The sequence below is a fragment of the Cherax quadricarinatus genome, chromosome 63 (assembly GCF_038502225.1).
Source record: "Cherax quadricarinatus isolate ZL_2023a chromosome 63, ASM3850222v1, whole genome shotgun sequence".
Lineage (NCBI taxonomy): Eukaryota > Metazoa > Arthropoda > Malacostraca > Decapoda > Parastacidae > Cherax > Cherax quadricarinatus.
In genome coordinates, this window is record NC_091354.1 from 1610492 (window position 1) to 1631070 (window position 20579).

The following is a 20579-nucleotide window of genomic DNA, read 5'->3' on the forward strand; positions in this document are numbered from 1 at the left end:
ACATCCTGAAGTCTACTCAACAGTCTTTTATCTACCAATACATAATCCAACAAACTACTGTCATTTCGCCCTACATCATATCGTGTATACTTATTTATCCTCTTTTTCTTAAAATATGTATTACCTATAACTAAACCCCTTTCTATACAAAGTTCAATCAAAGGGCTCCCATTATCATTTACACCTGGCACCCCAAACTTACCTACCACACCCTCTCTAAAAGTTTCTCCTACTTTAGCATTCAGGTCCCCTACCACAATTACTCTCTCACTTGGTTCAAAGGCTCCTATACATTCACTTAACATCTCCCAAAATCTCTCTCTCTCCTCTGCATTCCTCTCTTCTCCAGGTGCATACACGCTTATTATGACCCACTTCTCGCATCCAACCTTTACTTTAATCCACATAATTCTCGAATTTACACATTCATATTCTCTTTTCTCCTTCCATAACTGATCATTTAACATTACTGCTACCCCTTCCTTTGCTCTAACTCTCTCAGATACTCCAGATTTAATCCCATTTATTTCCCCCCACTGAAACTCTCCTACCCCCTTCAGCTTTGTTTCGCTTAGAGCCAGGACATCCAACTTCTTTTCATTCATAACATCAGCAATCATCTGTTTCTTGTCATCCGCACTACATCCACGCACATTTAAACAACCCAGTTTTATAAAGTTTTTTTTCTTCTCTTTTTTAGTAAATGTATACAGGAGAAGGGGTTACTAGCCCATTGCTCCCGGCATTTTAGTCGCCTCATACGACACGCATGGCTTACGGAGGAAAGATTCTTTTCCACTTCCCCATGGACAATAGAAGAAATAAAAAAGAACAAGAGCTATTTAGAATAAGGAGAAAAACCTAGATGTATGTATATATATATATGCATGTGCGTGTCTGTGAAGTGTGACCAAGAAATATAATTTGTATGATTATAAATTACCCCTAGGGGGTGTTATGTCAGCATATTTCATACACTGGTGGCTGACGATGTACGTACTTGTTTGGACTCAATGGTCCGCATATCACCGGGGTTCATGATAAGTGACTAACTCACGACTTTATACTCAACTGCACAGTCAATAGTAGTACATCACGAGTTAGAACACTTACCTGGGTATATGTATCTGACCCGTAATTACGCCTGGATATCCGTTGAGTTGATTGAAGAATAGTGTTCTTTGAAGAATGTCGCACTACACTCTGTTGGATCGCAACACTTGTTGTTACACTGTTCATCAACAATTGTTCACACAATATCACTAAGAAGTTGATCACACTTCTCTCTAAGTGTTTATCGTGTTTTGTGAGACACTTTGTCCACACTAACGCACAGATCAGTGTTCTTTGTTGGTTATCCTGGCGTCAGTGTCACTCTCAGTAGAGTCAAAAGTAATCTGAAGACGCCACAGCGCCCCACGCCGTTGCTCCCCTAGCACAAAAAAAAAAGCTGACCTAGTACTTTTTGCTTCCTTGCCACTTCCTTGATGAAGCAAAGCAGAATGTTTGATTCTTGCTGTCTTAAGCATAGACAACAATGTCCACTATTTTTACCATGGTAATAAAGTGGGAGCAGGATTTTCCTTAATTGTCCTGCTAAGTAAGAGATGTACTGTCTCTTATAAAAATACACTTTGCAACACCGCTGCAAGGAGCAGAGGTCACTTGACTACGTCGCATAGCATCTGTGATCAATTACTCACTGTAGCAGTAAACAAGACGCTCGCCCCTTCTGAGAGGGCTTGGCCCCTCAGGGCTGAAAGGGGCTGAAGGGGCTGAAAGGGCTGAAGGGGGCTGATACCCCCCTCCTGGAGAAAATTTCTCCACACTGGGGGGCGGCAGAGGTTCGCTGCAGGTGAACTATTCATCACTTAACATTAATTTGATTTTCTCACTCGCCACCACTGCTGCTTGTCTTTTCTGAACAGCTTTAGTCTGTGCGGTTTCTGGAGAATCACTAATTTTGTTTTCAACACTGTGTAATTCTAACGGCACTAGTTTATTTATTGTCCGCTTATTCACTACACCTTTGTTTAAAACATCAACTGTCCTGATGATTCCATTTGCATCAGGATATATGGTCACAATTTTTCCAAGTGGCCATTGGGACCTCGGACCATCATTGTCAATAATCACTATGTCACCAGGTCTTAAGGACTTATGATTTTCAGGAACACCAGCTCCATAGAAGTGTTCTCTCAATGAGGTGAGATAGTCTTCTCGCCAAATTTTCTCCCAATGTTCAATCACTTTATTAAGGTGTTTGAATTTACTTCTGAGTTGCTCAGGTTCGAAATAAGTAGGATCCTCTATGATTTCTTTATCATTCATGGGAGGAACAGGTTCGAGCCTTCTGCCATGGAGTAAATGAGATGGACTTAACACTTCAAAATTGTCCAGATCATCGGTAACATAAGTTAGAGGTCTGTTGTTGACTCTATTTTCTATTTCAGTCACAACTGTACGGAATTCTTCTAAGTCGATTCTTTGACGATGAAGAGTCTTCCTTAAACAACGTTTTACAATGCCGATCATTCTTTCATAAAATCCGCCGTGCCATGGAGATTTAGGAGGAATGTATCTCCAACGACATCTGCGTTGATTCAGCATCTGTTGTACTTCTGGTTGATCAAAGATCTTGCTTATATAAGCAGCACCAGCAGCGAAGTTCGTTGCATTATCTGAAATCATCAGTCTGGGACATGCCCTTCTGGCTGCAAACCTTCTGAATAATTTGATGAAAGTTTCAGCAGACATGTCAGTGGCTACTTCTAGATGTACTGCTCTAGTTGTAGCACAAGTGAACAAACAGATGTACACCTTGATGGGAACTTTGTCAACTGTTTTGGTTAAAATTATTGGTCCAGTGTAATCTACACCTGTCACCTCAAATGGAGTGATATGACAAACTCTTTCAGAGGGATATGGAGGTGGACCTGGATACTGACATACTCGCATATCGTAGTGACGACAAGTAATACAGTCCTTTATTTGTTTTTTCACACTTTGTCGACCTTGAGGTATCCAGTAGGACTGTCGTATATGACAAAGTGTGTCAGCTACCCCACCATGTAACACGTTACTGTGGGCGTTTTGCACAATCAGTTTTGTTAGCCAATGATTCTTGGGGATCAATATTGGATGTATGGCTTCTTTAGGTAGTGAAGAATTATGAATTCTTCCTCGACATCTTATAATCTTTTCTGAGTCGAGATAAAGTCCTAAAGAATTAATCATAACAGGTTTCTTTGGGGATTTATCTTGTGTTTCTAGAAATTTATATTCTGTAGAGAAAACGTCTTTCTGTATTAGTTTCACCCAGTATTTAATGGGTTCAAGACATTCATAATCAGGTTTTATTCCTTTAATGAATTCAAAGACAAGAGCTGTAACTCTTAATAGTTTACCCAAAGATGAGTATTTAGATCCATCAATGACTATTTCTGTTGTGGCTGCTGCAGTATTTACACAACTTATTTCTGCTGTGTTCAAGCAGACTGTTTCTTCTGGCATAATGTGAGCTTTTTGCTGAGGCCAGTTATTTTCATTAGAGAGCCAGTTCGGTCCGTGGAGCCATAATTTATTATCCACAAATTTCTTGAGTGGGACACCACGTGACAACATGTCAGCTGGATTCTCTTGGGTAGAGACGTGAAGAAAGAGATAATCTCTCTGCATCTCTTTTATTTCTGCTACTCTGTTCTGTACATAGACCAGCTTACTCTTATTATTTCTTAACTACTGGAGAACTGCTTCATTATCACTCCAGATCACGGTTTTCTCAATAGTGAGATGATCAAGTACTTTGTTGAGATAGACAGCTAATTTTGTACCTACATAGAGTGCTGTCAGTTCCAATTGTGGTACTGTTCTGACCTTCAAGGGTGCTACCCTGGCCTTTGAAGTAATTAGTGTACTTCCTTCAGCATTACTCATGTAAGCTACAGCGCCATAACCTCTGGTTGACGCATCACAGAACACATGTAATGTGTACTTGTTTCCCTCTTGACCTATTTGTCTGGGAAATATAATTTGATGAAGTTGCTTAAACTCCCTGGATATTTCATCCCATGCTTGACTCATTTCTAGAGGCAAGTTCTCATCTCATCCAATTTTGAGTTTCTATGCATCTTGCATAAGCATTTTACCCTTTATGGTTATGGTAATTGGTGAGACGAGTCCTAGAGGATCAAAACATTGTGATACCTCTGACAGTAAACTACGTTTAGTGAGTGTACTGCATGATTTATTGTTTATCTTTTTGAGACTCAAAGTATCTTCCTGTGTGTTCCAATTAAGTCCCAGCATATTGTTGCAATCAGGAATTTCAGTTTCAGGGAAATCTTCTTTGATAAGTTCCCTTAATTGCTTTGAATTTGTATTCCACATCCTTAGAGGCATGTTTGCTTCTTTCATCTCCTTGTTAGCTTCTCTGTATAAGGATTTCAAATCCTCCTCTTTATTCACAGTACCTTGAAGATTGTCCACATAGAAACTTTTCTTTAAGATTTCTTTGAAGGGACTTTCAGATTTCTTCAAATGTGTATTTAGAGTAGCTTCTAGTAAGAATGGAGAGGATGTTGCACCAAATAATACTGATTTGAAGTGATAAGTTTTCACAGGACTTTGAGGATCATGTGGATTTTCAGGCCACAAGAATCGAGTATAATCTCTATCTATTTCTTGTAGTCTTACTCTTAAGAAAGCCTTGGAAATATCAGCCGTGTAGGCATATGGGTTTGTGCGAAATTTCATAAGCACGTCTCCAAGCTTCTCAGTTAGTGAGGGTCCGGTCATCAGACAGTCATTAAGACTTGCTACATCTTTATTTGCACGTGCGCTGCAATTATATACAACACGTAGTGGAGTGGTTTCAGAATCTTTTCTGACTCCATGGTACGGGAGATAATGAGCGTTTGTCTTCAACTTATCTTCGACTATTTCCTCAATGAATTTATTGTCCAACTGTTCTTGTATGATATTATCATACAGTCAGTAACTCTGGATTCTTCCTGAGCTCATGTATTTGTGCTTTCATCTGTCCGAAAGCCATGCGATAATTGCTAGGCAGATGTGGTGGATTTAATTTCCATGGTAACCTAACCCAATACTGTCCATCTTTATATTTGACAGTGTCCAAATATTGGTTATAAGTCTGAAACTCTTGTGGGCTTGGTTTATTTACATCAATACCTATCGCATCTAAATCCCACAACTTATCAACTGGTTCATTCATTTCTTCCAGTAATGATAATTTTTGCTGTGGTACATGATCAGTGGTTATTCTCGTAACTAGTACATTTTCCACTGAATCAATATCAGCTTCTTTCCCACTTTGAGAGGGAATGGGACCACATATCATGTGGCCTCCTGCTGTTTTCAGCAAGTGAACATCATGTTTACTTACTATATTTTGCACAAAACAGTGATAATAATAACTTCCAATGATTAAATCAATTGGACTAATTGTGTCCGTCTGTATGTCAGGACAGGCTAACTTGACCTTAGCTGCTTTCAGTGCTGCAACTGTTTCTTTTAATCCCTGGATCTGCACAGACTTAGGCAAATCATCTACTACCACAGCTTCTTCTGTCTTTTTCCTGTTTCCTAGACCAACAGTGATTCTGGCTAGGTCATATGTCTGTTTACCAGAATTGTGGAAAAAACCAGCTATATCTAACTGTATTTTGGCATAGGGTTGTTTATTCAGTTTCTGCAACACTGTTCTTCTTATGAAGGACTTTTGTGAGCCTTGATCAAATAGTGTTAGCACATTGGTTTTGTGTAATTTATTAGATAACTGAACTCGAGCTATCGGGAGAGCAGTTGCTTTAAACTTATCTCTCACATTTAATGCTGTTGCTTGTTGACTTCCTGATTCTGTGGAAGTCTTCTGCTGTTCAGCAAAAGTATTTGGGCATAATGCTGTATGATGCATACCCTTGCATTTAAAACACTTCTTCAGTGAGCATTTACCTCCCTTGTGTTCACCTAAACACTTGATGCACCTTTTCAGCTGATGAACACGTTGTTTACGTGCCTCCATTGATGTGTATTGACTACAATACTGTGCCCAATGTGTTCCGTCACAAAGTACACATTTTGGAGTACGTTTATGTATGACAGTCTGTTTACTGTCTGTTGTATTCACAGCTTGATAAATGCCTATATGGGATTTCCCATTATGTGGTTTAGTGGGAGTAGTTATACTCTTTTTATACTGAGTTGAAGGTTTATTATCCACCAGATTTGTGGATTTTTCATCTTGTCTCATTGCTTGCATGCATGAAACTATTGTTTGTAAACCATTGCTAATTTCCTCACAAGTGAAATAGCGTTTATTGAACATAATATTTAATCGTTCAATAGTTTGTGGTGACAACTTATCTTGTACAATACCACTGATAAACCAATCACATTGTCTTAGGTCATATTTAGCACCTAGAGATCTGAGACTATTGTCTAATGTGATTCTAAATGCCTGTAAGTCTCAAAAACAATGTTTGGGTGGCTTCAAGCTTGATATTAAGACTGCATGTCTAACTCTGGCCTTGTCAGCATCGAAGTAATTGTCTGCTAGGACACGTAAGGCTATTTGATAATTGACTTTGACCACCGGAAATGACTTAATCAGTTCATAGGGTTCTCCCTTCACAAGACATTTAAGGTAATTGAACTTAGCAATCTCATCTATGTCAGTTCGTGAATTTACTATGGATTGAAACCCACTAATGAATTCTTCATAATTATGACCTTTGAAAATAGGTAATGACAATGTAGGTAAGCTTGGTAATGGGACACTTGTTGTTGTTACAGGTGTAACAAGTGTTTGACCACTAGTAGTAGGTCTCTGTGACAGAGTTTTACGGCAGATAGCCTGTACTCCTGTCCACCTTAATTGTTGATCACTAAAAGTATCCAAAACATTTTTGATTTCATCCTCAGATGGGTCTGATTCAAGAAATTTATTTTCATAATGTGTATAGTCTGAATTAATTATTTCCAGACATTGTGTAAATAATTCAGACTTGACCTCAAGATCATCAAAATCTATGTTTGTATCTTGAGTTAATCCTATACAGACTGAAATTAGATTTTCTAATTGTGTAATCTTAGTCTGTAAAGACTGAAACTGAGTTTTCAAACAAGCCATTTTAATGGTATACTGAAAATTCTAGCACCACACTTAGTGTTTAAAAAACACTGTACTGCTATAAACAGCTGAGTTTTTGTTATGCTTAAGTCAGCAATAATTGAGTCAGACACTGCTGACCCACTAAGCTTAACCTCAGGGTCAATGACCATGAAGGGTACACAGTACATATGGCTGGTGTTTATGGCTTGAGTTTGCTGTGTCAGCCTGACCACGATGATTAATCGTAAATAACGTTATACACTTCATTCACTATACACTATAAATGTCACTGTATAACTGTAAATCACACGTGAATATTTTTTTTTTTTTTTTTTTTTTTTATCATCACACTGGCCGATTCCCATATATAAATATATAAATGTCACTGTTAATATATATTTGAAAGCTTACACTTTATATATAAGTTCCTTTAATATAACAGGTTTATCTATAAGAAACAAACTTTAACACAATCTTGTCTCTTAATTTCTGTCCATAAACATTATAAACACTATGTGTATATATACTCAGACAAACTGAACATCACTTGGGTTGTTGTTGTCTTGGTCAGCAATTTTCAAGATTGGAGCAGTGGGTGCCGGGTACCATCCCACGTTTTCTTGTTGGGTGAGTCACCCAGCTCCCGTTTTCTTTGGGTGAGCGCCCGTTTTCTTTTGGCTGCCCATTCTCTGTGATTGAGTCTGGAGGGACTCATTTATACTGATTTATATTGTAAAACACTAGTTTTACAGCTTTTTTCGAAGGACCTTGGCTCATAGGTTATTTGTACACTGTAGTACAACATATTTGGACCACAGTGTGGTCTTTATCTGGTTCGAGCATGACCAATTATGTTGAGTAATGGCATTACCAGTTAAGTTTAAAGACTTATACTTAACTTAAAAGGACAACTCATCGCCTGCACAGCTGCCCCTGCAGACGAGATCTAGAAGCTGTCGAAACCATCTCAACATGGGCTGTCAAGAAATATAATTTGTATGATTATAAATTACCCCTAGGGGGTGTTATGTCGGCATATTTCATACACTGGTGGCTGACGATGTACGTACTTGTTTGGACTCAATGGTCCGCATATCACCGGGGTTCATGATAAGTGACTAACTCACGACTTTATACTCAACTGCGCAGTCAACAGTAGTACATCACGAGTTAGAACACTTACCTGGGTATATGTATCTGACCCGTAATTACGCCCGGATATCCGTTGAGTTGATTGAAGAATAGTGTTCTTTGAAGAATGTCGCACTACACTCTGTTGGATCGCAACACTCGTTACACTGTTCATCAACAATTGTTCACACAATATCACTAAGAAGTTGATCACACTTCTCTCTAAGTGTTTATCGTGTTTTGTGAGACACTTTGTCCACACTAACGCACAGATCAGTGTTCTTTGTTGGTTATCCTGGTGTCAGTGTCACTCTCAGTAGAGTCAAAAGTAATCTGAAGACGCCACAGCGCCCCACGCCGTTGCTCCCCTAGCACAAAAAAAAAGCTGACCTAGTACTTTTGGCTTCCTTGCCACTTCCTCGATGAAGCAAAGCAGAATGTTTGATTCTTGCTGTCTTAAGCATAGACAACAATGTCCACTATTTTTACCATGGTAATAAAGTGGGAGCAGGATTTTCCTTAATTGTCCTGCTAAGTAAGAGATGTACTGTCTCTTATAAAAATACACTTTGCAACACCGCTGCAAGGAGCAGAGGTCACTTGACTACGTCGCATAGCATCTGTGATCAATTACTCACTGTAGCAGTAAACAAGACGCTCGCCCCTTCTGAGAGGGCTTGGCCCCTCAGGGCTGAAAGGGGCTGAAGGGGTTGAAAGGGCTGAAGGGGGCTGATACCCCCCTCCTGGAGAAAATTTCTCCACATTTATAATGTAAAAATAATAGATGGAGGTCAAAGTACACAAAGAAAAAAATAGAGAGGCTAAATGTATGAGTGCAAAAAAGAGAGCCAGTGAGACAATGGGCAAGTCTTTATCATCAGATTTTGCTGAGAAAAATACACAGTTTTGGAGAGAGATCAATAAAGTGAAGAGCCTGGACAGCAAATGGACTTGGCAGTTAAGAATGAAAGAAGAGATGTTAGATGAGGAGGTGGAGGTACTGGAAAGATGGAGAGGATATTTCGATGAATTGTTGAGCGTTAGTGATGAAAGGAGGTGGTGATTTCATGCATTGGGCAGAGACCGATAACGTCATATGTAGAAAAGAAGAAATGGCATTATGCAGTTAGATTCTGTTTGTAATGCCTATCAGTCACCTGATGTATATTTAAGACCTAATATAAATATTTTTTCAATACTTTGAAATAATGTGCTACCTTCATATTCAATACTATACTTCAGTGACATCCATGCCACCTAAGCTATCATCATTCCTCTCTGCTGTTTCATGGGGTGGGCAATGCACTTGTATTTATTAGGGAAATGATGCCCTGTCTCCCTGTCTTTTATTGCATAATGGATAATATACTGTAATAAATTCCAGTGTGCAGTTATGTGAACCCCGTAATGAAGATCCAAACTACAATCCTCTACCTGAAGAACGGCCAGGAGGGTTCCTTTGGGGTGAACGACCACAGGAGGAGCAACAACCGCAGCAGCAACAGTGACACTGCAAGTTTCGTCCCCAAAATAAATGAAAGATGTTTTAAATCATAATGGTAAATGGTTTTGTGCAAGCAAAATATTAAACTATTTTCATTGTTTAAGGCCAGTTTTCATTGATGATGATCATGAGTTTGACAAGGACTTTTGTATATGAAATAATAGAAAAAATTAACAGTTAGCCTTATCCTTTCCATATTTTTAAGAATAGATTGATTTAACTGTTTAATATTGGCTATAGGTATAATGGAAAATGATATTGTCTGCATGAAAATTTTGAGTTTTGAGGTGAAGATATGAAATAAAAATTATTTAAGAAAAGAACTCTTTATCATTTGTATCTTAGTAGATCATTATTTTGCTAATATTAAGAGAAATAAGTGGAATGGATTAACTTGCTTTCTACTTTCAACATCATATATTCAGATATATACGTATGTTAAATTTGTTGTACTTCCTAAAATGTTCTAATACCCAGTACATACTAAATTTACACTCCTTTCAAGTTATACTTTCCTTCTGTCTTATGAAAACACCATTGATGGTTGCTCTTTTTTTTTCTCTCACAATCCAGACATTCAGCAGTTTTTGTCATATTGAGCTACACAGAACTCTTAAACATTCTTTTTGAATGATTCAATTTCATAAGAAACACTGGATACACATTTTTGTATGAATTTGTTATTTTTTGAAATCGTGTAAATTAACCCTTTCAGGGTCCAGAGGCCAAATTTCAAAGTGTGCACCAGGGTCCAAGAATTTTCAAAAAAAAAATTTGTTATTTTTTCTTATGAAATGGTAGAGATTTTTTTTCTGAAAGTAATAAAACAAAAAGTACGAGATTTAATGGAAAATTGACGAAATTATGCTCTCGCAAATTTTGATGTGTCAGTGATATTTACGAATCGGCGATTTTGCCGATTTTGACTCCCATTTTAGGCCAATTACATTATTCCTGTCAACCAAATTCTTAGCTGTTTCACTAGTATTACTTCTATTCTATCGACTGAGAACAAGAAATCGCCCATTCAACTGTTTCAACTACAAAATAGTGATTGGAAAATGGTAATTTGGCCAATTTAACACAAAGTTCAAAATATTCCAATTTCAAAATAGGATCCAGAATAAACAATGCAGGCATTCCTGGCACTGAACTAACATTTCCTCTGTTCATTAGTTATGTTTTCAGGCTTTACAAATGAATTCCATTTTGATTTTTTATTCACATAATGAATTTTTATTCAAGCCAAAAAATAGAAAATTTACTGTTATGCAATATTGTAATAATTGTATAAATATCATCACCACATTTGTGAATGTATATTAGACCCACCAGTTGGCATGTATTAGACGTGAGAGGTTGTTTGTTTACTCTTGAACATCGGCAAAAATTTAACATTTCCGCTATTTTGAGCTCAGTTTCAAGCCATTTTCAGTAATAAAACCAATCAAAATCATCTCTATTTCTGTAATATATATTCCATTCTATCAAATGAGACCAAGAAATCGCAAATATAACTATAAAAACACGAAAAAACACTGCAAAGTCGCTGTTTTAATTGAAAATCATGATCTCAGTTTTTTTTTCTCTCATTATATACTGTGTGCTGCAGGATTTGTTTTATGTGGTGCACACATACCACATAGATGTATTCTCTCATATCTAGGCCCAAATTTACCACTCACAGCTTATCAGAGTGAGCTGAGCTCATGGCGTAGATCTACGGTTTGGACCCTCAACGTAAAGCCATAGATCTACGGCACGGACCCTGAGAGGGTTAAAGATTCATTCAGTCCACATTCCCGAGTTATCAACTGCATGAACTCCTCATAGTTTATCAAGAATGAATTTTTACTGTGTTACAAATTCACACTTTAATCATCATTATAGCACAGGATATTGTAGATGATAAACATAAAGTAAGCAATCCAGACTTTCCTATATGTGTCACAGTTTGGGATGATACTTGTTAAATTATGCCTTGTTTTTTTTTTTTTTTTTTTTTTTTTGTGTGTGTGTGTGGCAGATATGCTGCTAGTCTGTGTCCAAACAGTTTAATTTTAGCTTCATTAGCCACAAAACCTGGACACAAGCCCTTGTTAGATTTGTTACTGTACAATAAATATACAAAGAAGAAGGTAGTCCCCTTTGTGAAACAGTAGGGTGGAATTGTTTTAGTTTGGCATTGTTTTTCATCCTTGAAAGCTAATACATACTCTTTTTTAAATTGGAAGATGGAGTCCAAGATATGCCAGGATATTTTAGCCAAAAACCTGGTTTAGCTGCAAATTTAATTTCCATCCAAGTCTAGGAATTGGAAATCTGCATGGAGCAGTTACCAAATATTTCTCCTAAGGGAACAGTGACCAAATAAGACTTTGTGAGGGAGCTGGAGATCTGCATGGAGCAGTGGCCAAATATTTCTCCTGGGGTGTAACTGGAGATCTGCATGAAACACTACCAGAATATTTATCGTGGAGATCTGTTCTGTTTGGAGCAACAGTCAAATATCCCTCCTAAGAAGTTAAGAGAACCTTTTGAAAGGCTAAAAGTGTGCTGCCTTCAAATTAGAAGGAAAATCTTTAGAAAGTGCTGTACTGATTGCTGGATTGTGAATGAATATGAACATTGGTTGCTTGGCAATTCAGCACAGGTATACATACATAACTATGAGTGAATTTCTCTTAATACAGTACAGTTTACTTTTTTACTTATTTCTTAACAGATCTGCATTTTTTTTAACATGTCGGCCGTTTTCCACCGAGGCAGGGTGACCCAAAAAGAAAGAAAAAAAAACTTTCATCATTATCATTCAACACTTTCACCATCATTCATACATAATCACTATCTTTGCAGAGGCACCCAAATACGACAGTAAAACTTCCTTAGATGTCCCTCCAAATGGCCAGTATCCCAAACCCCTCCTTTAAAGTGCAGGCATTTTACTTCCCACTTCATCTCCAAATAGATTCAGTAACTGAAGCAAAACAAAAATATGTAATATAAGTGTGCAGGGGTAAATACAGCACTACCAGTAGTGTTTGTATATTACTTTCCAGTGAAAGTAGGCCTTAGGCTGTATTTATAGATGGAGTTGTAAAAGAAGTAAATGCTTGAGTGTTGGGGAGAGGGTTGAGATTAAACTATGGGAAATCAAGTACAAAATGGGAGTTGACACAGTTACTTTTTGCTGATGATACTGCACTTTTGGGAGATTCTAAAGAGAAGTTGCAAAGGTTAGTGGACGAGTTTGGGAGGGTGTGTAAAGCAAGAAAGTTGAAAGTGAACATAGATAAGAGTAAGGTGATTGAGAGTATAAAACTAATTAGGTAAAGAAAAGCTGGATATCACATTGGAGGGAGGGAGTATGGAAGAAGTGAATGTGTTCAGATATTTGGGAGTAGATTTGTCAGCAGACGGATTTATGAAGGACAAGGCTAAACATAGAACTGATGAAGGGAAAAAGGTGATTGGTGCATTGGTGGCATCTGTGGAGACAAAAAAACGTTATCCATGGAGGCAAAGAAGGGAATGTACGAGAGTGTAGTGGTACCAACAGGTGTGAAGCATGGGTTGTGAATGCTGCAGCAAGGAGGAGGCTCAAGGCAGTGGAGATGTCATGTCTAAGGGCAGTGTGTGGTGTAAATATTATGTAGAGAATTTGTAGTGTGAAAATTAGGACGAAGTGTGGAGTTACAAAAAGTATCAGTTAGAGGGCTGAAGAGGGGTTGTTGAGGTTTGGTCATGGAGCAAACTAGAATGACTTGGAGGATGTATAAATCTCTAGTGGGGAGGGAGGAGGTGTAGGGGTCATCCTAGGAAAGGGAGGGGATACAAGGTTTTGTGTGCAAGGGGCCTGGACAAGCAGCAAGCTTGTGTTGGCATGTTAGGAGTGTGTGGAGACAAAAGGTTTTTGGGACCTGACGAGCCGGTAAATCCTGGAGGGGTTTGGGATATTGGCTGTTTGGAGTGACATCTAAACTCATATATGGGCACCTCTGCAAAGACAGTGATTATGTGTAAATGATGGTGAAAGCGTTTCTTTTTTGGGTCACCCTGCCTCGGTGGGAGATGGCCAACGTGTTGAAAAAGAAAACAGCCTTTCCTCACTTAACAACAGAGTTTGTTCCGGAGATCACATCGTTAAACAAATTCGTCACTAAGTGAGGAGCATGCTATGATGGTAGCAAGTTTGTATCAACCATCTTTGATATTGTTTTAATGTCACCTTTGCACCATTGATAACATTTTTGGTATATTTTTAAATGTTTATATAGTAGTGTACTGTATATTGAAATAAACAGAATAGAGGAAATCTGCTCTAATATACATTATTTAGGTATGAATACTGATGAGAGAGCCCGTCATAAGTCCGAGGCATCGGTAAACGAGTACGTCGCTAAGTGAGGAGAGGCTGTATATAAATTTGAAATGGTATAACTAATTATGGCAAGTTAATAAGCAAAAGGACAATATGAGTAACAGGAAAGGTGCATTAGTGGAATAAACTCCACATTTACTTCAACCTTGTCAGTGCTTCCATACTAGATAGAAAACAGCCATTCTTCTATGACTTCATTGGTTTCTTGGGAGTGCACACTTTTATGCATTTGTGTTTAAAAAATCAGTTGTACCTTTTTTTTTTATTATAATTTTTATTATTATAATTGGTCTAAAGTATTTGTAGTTCATGTGAGAAATGTAAGACATAATTTTACTCCTCAAGTGAACATAGTGATATTGATGTAAGCAACTGCATCTGCATTCACACCCTGGTAGAATTATGCCTCTATCATTTAGTACTGTAGTAACAGCCTGTTTGGAAATGGGAGAATACTATGTTGAATATTTTATAAATCCTTTTATCAGTGAAAGTAATACAGTATTACCCATTCTTAGAAAACCATGGTACGGGTAAATGAGTTGTAAAACTCCAGGCCAGTGCATAAGCCACTGGGCCAGCTGCCTATGAGATTCATCCAACTAGGTATATTTATACACCATAGGGAGGTTAGCATGGGTCCCACTGTGATCACACATGCAAATTTTTACAAATGAATCTCCCACCAGTGTGGCCGTGACGAACTCTAGCTCTAGTTCCCTCAAAGGCGTCATAATGACTCATGAAATCATAATGACACAATTGCAAACAAACCACAGTATGGGTGGGGATTGAATTCACGGAAGTGAGCCGTAAAACTCTAGGCCAGCTCGTAAGCCACTGGGCCAGCTGGCTACAATTAAGTCTCATCCAACTAGTTATATTTATACACCACAGGGAGGTTAGCATGGGTCTCACGGATGAATCTTCTTATAACCAGCTGGCCTAGTGGCTTACACTCTGACCTGGAGTTTTACGACTCACTTGCCGTAAGTTTAATCCCCACCCATACCATGGATTGTTTCCAATTATGTCATTCGATTTCATGAGTTACCCATTCTTTTAATGCACACTACGTGAATTTTACTTGCTTGATTTGAAAGCAAAATTGTCATACTGTATTATCATGTTTGATTTTGGTATAATTGGAGAAGTAATCGGCAGGCGATTCAACCACATCTTAAGCATATTTATATATAATATTGTAAGAGACTGTGTTAATATTTCCTAAGCACATAAAGGACATTGGAGATGGAATTTCACAGAATTATCATATTTATTGCACTCTTGGCACTCCAAATTATGAAAACTTTGGTAAAAAATTATAAACAAAATTTATTTTACCTTTAAATTTTTATTTGCAAATTATTCAAAAATAATTTCAAATAGAAATCATATGAAGGGTAGATTTGTTATTCAGTTGATAAAAATAGTTTATATATTTTTATATGTATCTGTATTGGGCCTATAACTACTATATATTTCTTCTTCTAACTGAAAAGCATTAGAAGATTCTCTACTTACATGAGGAGGATTCATATGGAACTCCACAGACATCAATCATTACATTGCTCTACTTATCTGCCAATTCTCTGATCTAATGCAACTGCATTTCTCATCCATCTTCTCTTCTTAGCATTTGGCATATTTATTTATTTATTTAAATGTAGAATATGTAATTGTTTATGTGCAAGCATTACATGGAAATATGCAAGGCATATAGCAGAGTGAACATTTTATTATAGTACTACAACGGCTTGCAATAAACACAGCTTTATCATATGTTTAGACTTACTTGGGGTGAAATGTTATCTATTAAATGGGTTGCTCTGCTAATTGTGTTTTTTGCATTCTCGGTTTGTTGGCTTCTGGTCATTCACTACACACACACAACATGGCTTGATATGAAGTGTAGGAAATCAATTTTACTTCAGATTTGTTTTGACATATACACGTTTAATCATTTGGGGAGGTAAAAAGGTTGGATTTTTCTATATGAATGTACAGCAGTTTAATAAGTGTTGTGATGGTACATATAAATTTTTAGTACACCAATAATAATGTACTTCTAATGCTTATCTTGATTATGATTATACATGTACAGTACTATATATATTTCTTCATACTTAATGCAGTTCATTATTACAAATTATAATTAATAAAATCTTAGATTTGTTACATCATTATTATGGTAAAATAAGCAAATGTGTTTGCCAAAGATTTAAGCATTAAATGTAAAATTTTGCTCCGTATAAAAAAAAATCGAGTGCCTTTACATATTTTTGTCCCTTGTTTTTCATAGTGACTAAGTATCATGTTCCATAAAAAAAATGTAAGTCTATAAACAGTCACAGTTAACCCAAAGATTGGAGATAAATCTTGACTTGTTGGCTCAACTTGTAAAATTTTAGTACATGAAGTCCTCACTGGCATCAAGGTGTTCTTGATCTAAGAAACTGAACTTATCTTCCCCTTCCTTGGATAGACCTTGAGTGCTTCCCATTCCCCAAGTGCTATATTACCCTTGCGAGTTTAGTACTTACCCTTGATTTAAATCAATGTAGTTCATAAGGGTGAAGATGTGTACAGTACAGTACAGTGGACCCCCGGTTAACGATATTTTTTCACTCCAGAAGTATGTTCAGGTGCCAGTACTGACCGAATTTGTTCCCATAAGAAATATTGTGAAGTAGATTAGTCCATTTCAGACCCCCAAACATACACGTACAAACGCACTTACATAATTGGTTACATTCGGAGGTAATCGTTATGCGGGGGTCCACTGTACTACCTTCCAGCATTGTGATACATAGTTTTTTTTTATAACTTTATACAGTATATGCATAACTGGTTTGTATTTCAAGAATTTTCATGTCTGAAAAAGAAGTAATATTTCTCAACTATGTTATATCTCAGTGGAGTTTCTACAAGATATCTCAGTACATTAGTCAGTCATCTCTCATTTTTAGAAAATGGCTAAACTTTCAATGATTTTTTCCATGAACAGCTGATGGCTTCATTTCATATTAATAATTGATCTATTACCTACAAAATATGTTACTGCTGTAGTATTAACAATTTAATTAGATTTTTTACTTAGCTGTAGATATATAAAAAAAATTATTTGTTTAACCCTTTGACTGTCAAGACCCCAAATCCTGAAATGTCTGTGTCACAAAACATTCGAAAAAAAAAAAAATTCTTATGAAATGATAGAGAATCTTTTCCTGATGGTAATCACACCAAAAGAAAGAAATTTGATGGAAAATTTACGGAATTACGCTCTCACGAAGTTAGTGCTCTCAGCAGTATATACGCATCAGCGATTTCGCCCACTTTTAGCCCTATTTTCAGCCAGTTCCATTGTTCCAGTCAACCAAACTCATAACTACTTCTTTAGAACTCCATTTGTTCTATCGATTGAGTACAAGAAACCGCCCATTTACCGATTTCAACTACCCAATAAAGTGGTCAGAAATTGGCAATTTAGTCAATTTCATACAAATTAAAAAGATGCTATTGGCAATTTGGCCAGTTTCACACAAATTAAAAAAGATGCTAATTTCAAAATAGGGTCCAGAATAAACAATGCAGACATTCTTGGCACTAAAATAACATTTTCTCTGTTCATTAGTCACGTCTCCAGAACCCTCTTGCTTTCTATTTTGAATTTTTATTCACACAAAAAATAGAAGATTTACTGTTATGCAGACTACTGCATTATGGTAATAATTGTATAAATAATGTTGACCCATTCATGACTGCGTATTAGAATGGCTAATTGGACACTTATTGGATGGTGACGTCATTTGTTTACTCTTGAACATCAGTAAAAATGAAACATTTCTGCTACTTTGAGCTCAGTTTCAAGGTCCTTTTCATCATGAAACCAATCAAAATCATCTCTATTTCTGTAATATGTCTTACAGTCTATCAAATGAAACCAAGAAAATGAGAATATAACCATAAATACTATACAAAAATACACCTCAAATCGGCATTTTAATCCAAGAACACGGAGGTTTTTTTTTCCTCATTATGCACTGCGTGCTGCAGGATTTTTTTATACTGCGTACACTGACCACACACTTATTCTCTCACATGTGGGCCTACTAGCTTTCTCCCGCTTGATTTGAAACTGCTAGAATTTTGGCATATTAATACGTCACCAACTGGCTCATAAGACGTATACATGTATATACCACACCGACAGTCAAAGGGTTAATTAATAGTAATTTTCCAGTTTAATGAATTTGGATTTTTGTTCCTTGTCATTAATTGTATATTTTAATTTATCTGATTAAGTTACAGACCAATGAATATGGTGTAATTTTAAAAGCAGCAATCCACTACCAGCTTTACATTTTGGGTAATGTTGAATGATTTAATCCTTATTAATTTTTGTTTGTGTGATCCAGTATAAAGTAAATTAGCCACAGCCCTGACCCAAAATGTAGATGATTTTGTACTGGCTACTTTTATTTGATTTATTGAAGGCAGTACACATGTTTATAAATAATACATTTTTTTTTTACTTTACATTTGTAGTGAAACTTAATTATATCTTATGTTTGTGTGTTTTGGTATTCACTTATATTTTTTCTGAAAATTAAGTTGAATTTCATTTGAAATGGTTGTGTAATAATCATGAAAATATTTGGGGAAAAGGAAATAAAGGATTGGATTTGTTAAGGATGCATGTACTAAAAATAAATAAGCACAGGAGCAATAATTTCTTATTGGTGTTCATGTAAAGTGATCCTTTTTCATGTTGTAACTTCTCAGCTTGTATATATCCTATCTTTATTTTTACTTGTGGAGGCTCACCAACTTTGTTTTATGACATATTGTCTGACAGACTTTTTTGATTTGGCACTTAAATAAATACAGGAGGGCCCCAATTATACAGCGGATTAGATTCCAGGTTACTACCATAAAGCAAAAATCATTGTAAAGTGAATTACCCTTTTTTTTTTTAATGCATATAAATGACTGATAACGTGTTTACACTATCATTTATTACATGAACAATATAACTAGGCCTAAAAAAACAAAAAGTAAAATGCACGTACAGTACACTCATTACTTTTTTTTTTTTCAACAAACCGGCCGTATCCCACCGAGGCAGGGTGGCCCAAAAAAGAAAAACGAAAGTTTCTCTTTTTAAATTTAGTAATTTATACAAGAGAAGGGTGTTACAAAAAACGTGATATCTAATAAGCATAGAGATCTCCAGTAAATACTAGAAAGGACTGCCCTTCTACCATCCAGCCTGTTACTGGGTTTTTGTAACAAGTCAGTATCCTGGTCCAATTATCCATTAGAATTTAGTAAGATTCAATAGTGCTTCAGGATTACAACTGGTAGGCTACTAATTAAAGTTTTGAGACTCTCTGACTGCGGGATCAAACCCCACCCATGGTATGGTTTAAAGAAATTAAAATTTATTATTTTTTTTTTTTTTTTTTTTTTTTTTCCTCTCTCAACAAGTCGGCCGTCTCCCACCGAGGCAGGGTGACCCAAAAAAGAAAGAAAATCCCCAAAAAGAAAATACTTTCATCATCATTCAACACTTTTACCACACTTACACATTATCACTGTTTTTGCAGAGGTGCTCAGAATACAACAGTTTAGAAGCATATACGTATAAAGATACACAACATATCCCTCCAAACTGCCATTTTTTTTTTTTTTTTTTTTTCAACAAGTCGGTCGTCTCCCACCGAGGCAGGGTGACCCAAAAAAAAAGAAAGAAAATCCCCAAAAAGAAAATACTTTCATCATTCAACACTTTCACCACACTCACACATTATCACTGCTTTTGCAGAGGTGCTCAGAATACAACAGTTTAGAAGCATATACGTATAGAGATACACAACATATCCCTCCAAACTGCCAATATCCCAAACCCCTCCTTTAAAGTGCAGGCATTGTACTTCCCATTTCCAGGACTCAAGTCCGACTATATGAAAATAACCGGTTTCCCTGAATCTCTTCACTAAATATTACCCTGCTCACACTCCAACAGATCGTCAGGTCCCAAGTATCATTCGTCTCCATTCACTCCTATCTAACACGCTCATGCACGCTTGCTGGAAGTCCAAGCCCCTCACCCACAAAACCTCCTTTACCCCCTCTTTCCAACCCTTTCGAGGACGACCCCTACCCCTCTTTCCTTCCCCTATAGATTTATATGCTTTCCATGTCATTCTACTTTGATCCATTCTCTCTAAATGACCAAACCACCTCAACAACCCCTCTTCTGCACTCTGACTAATGCTTTTATTAACTCCACACCTTCTCCTAATTTCCACACTCCGAATTTTCTGCATAATATTTACACCACACATTGCCCTTAGACAGGACATCTCCACTGCCTCCAACCGTCTCCTCGCTGCTGCATTTACCACCCAAGCTTCACATCCATA

General features: G+C 36.9%; 1 protein-coding gene across 3 annotated transcripts in view; it reads left to right on the plus strand.

The window, feature by feature from the left end:
* Positions 1-18883, plus strand: part of Der-2 (Derlin 2) — a 62978-nt gene extending 44095 nt beyond the window's left edge. For all 3 annotated transcript variants that reach the window (XM_070098555.1, XM_070098554.1, XM_070098556.1), the window contains one exon: positions 9651-18883. In XM_070098555.1, coding sequence (XP_069954656.1) covers positions 9651-9774 — 124 coding nt within the window. In that variant the 3' untranslated portion in view covers positions 9775-18883. The remainder of the gene's footprint in view (positions 1-9650) is intronic.
* The last annotated feature ends 1696 nt before the right edge of the window (positions 18884-20579 follow it).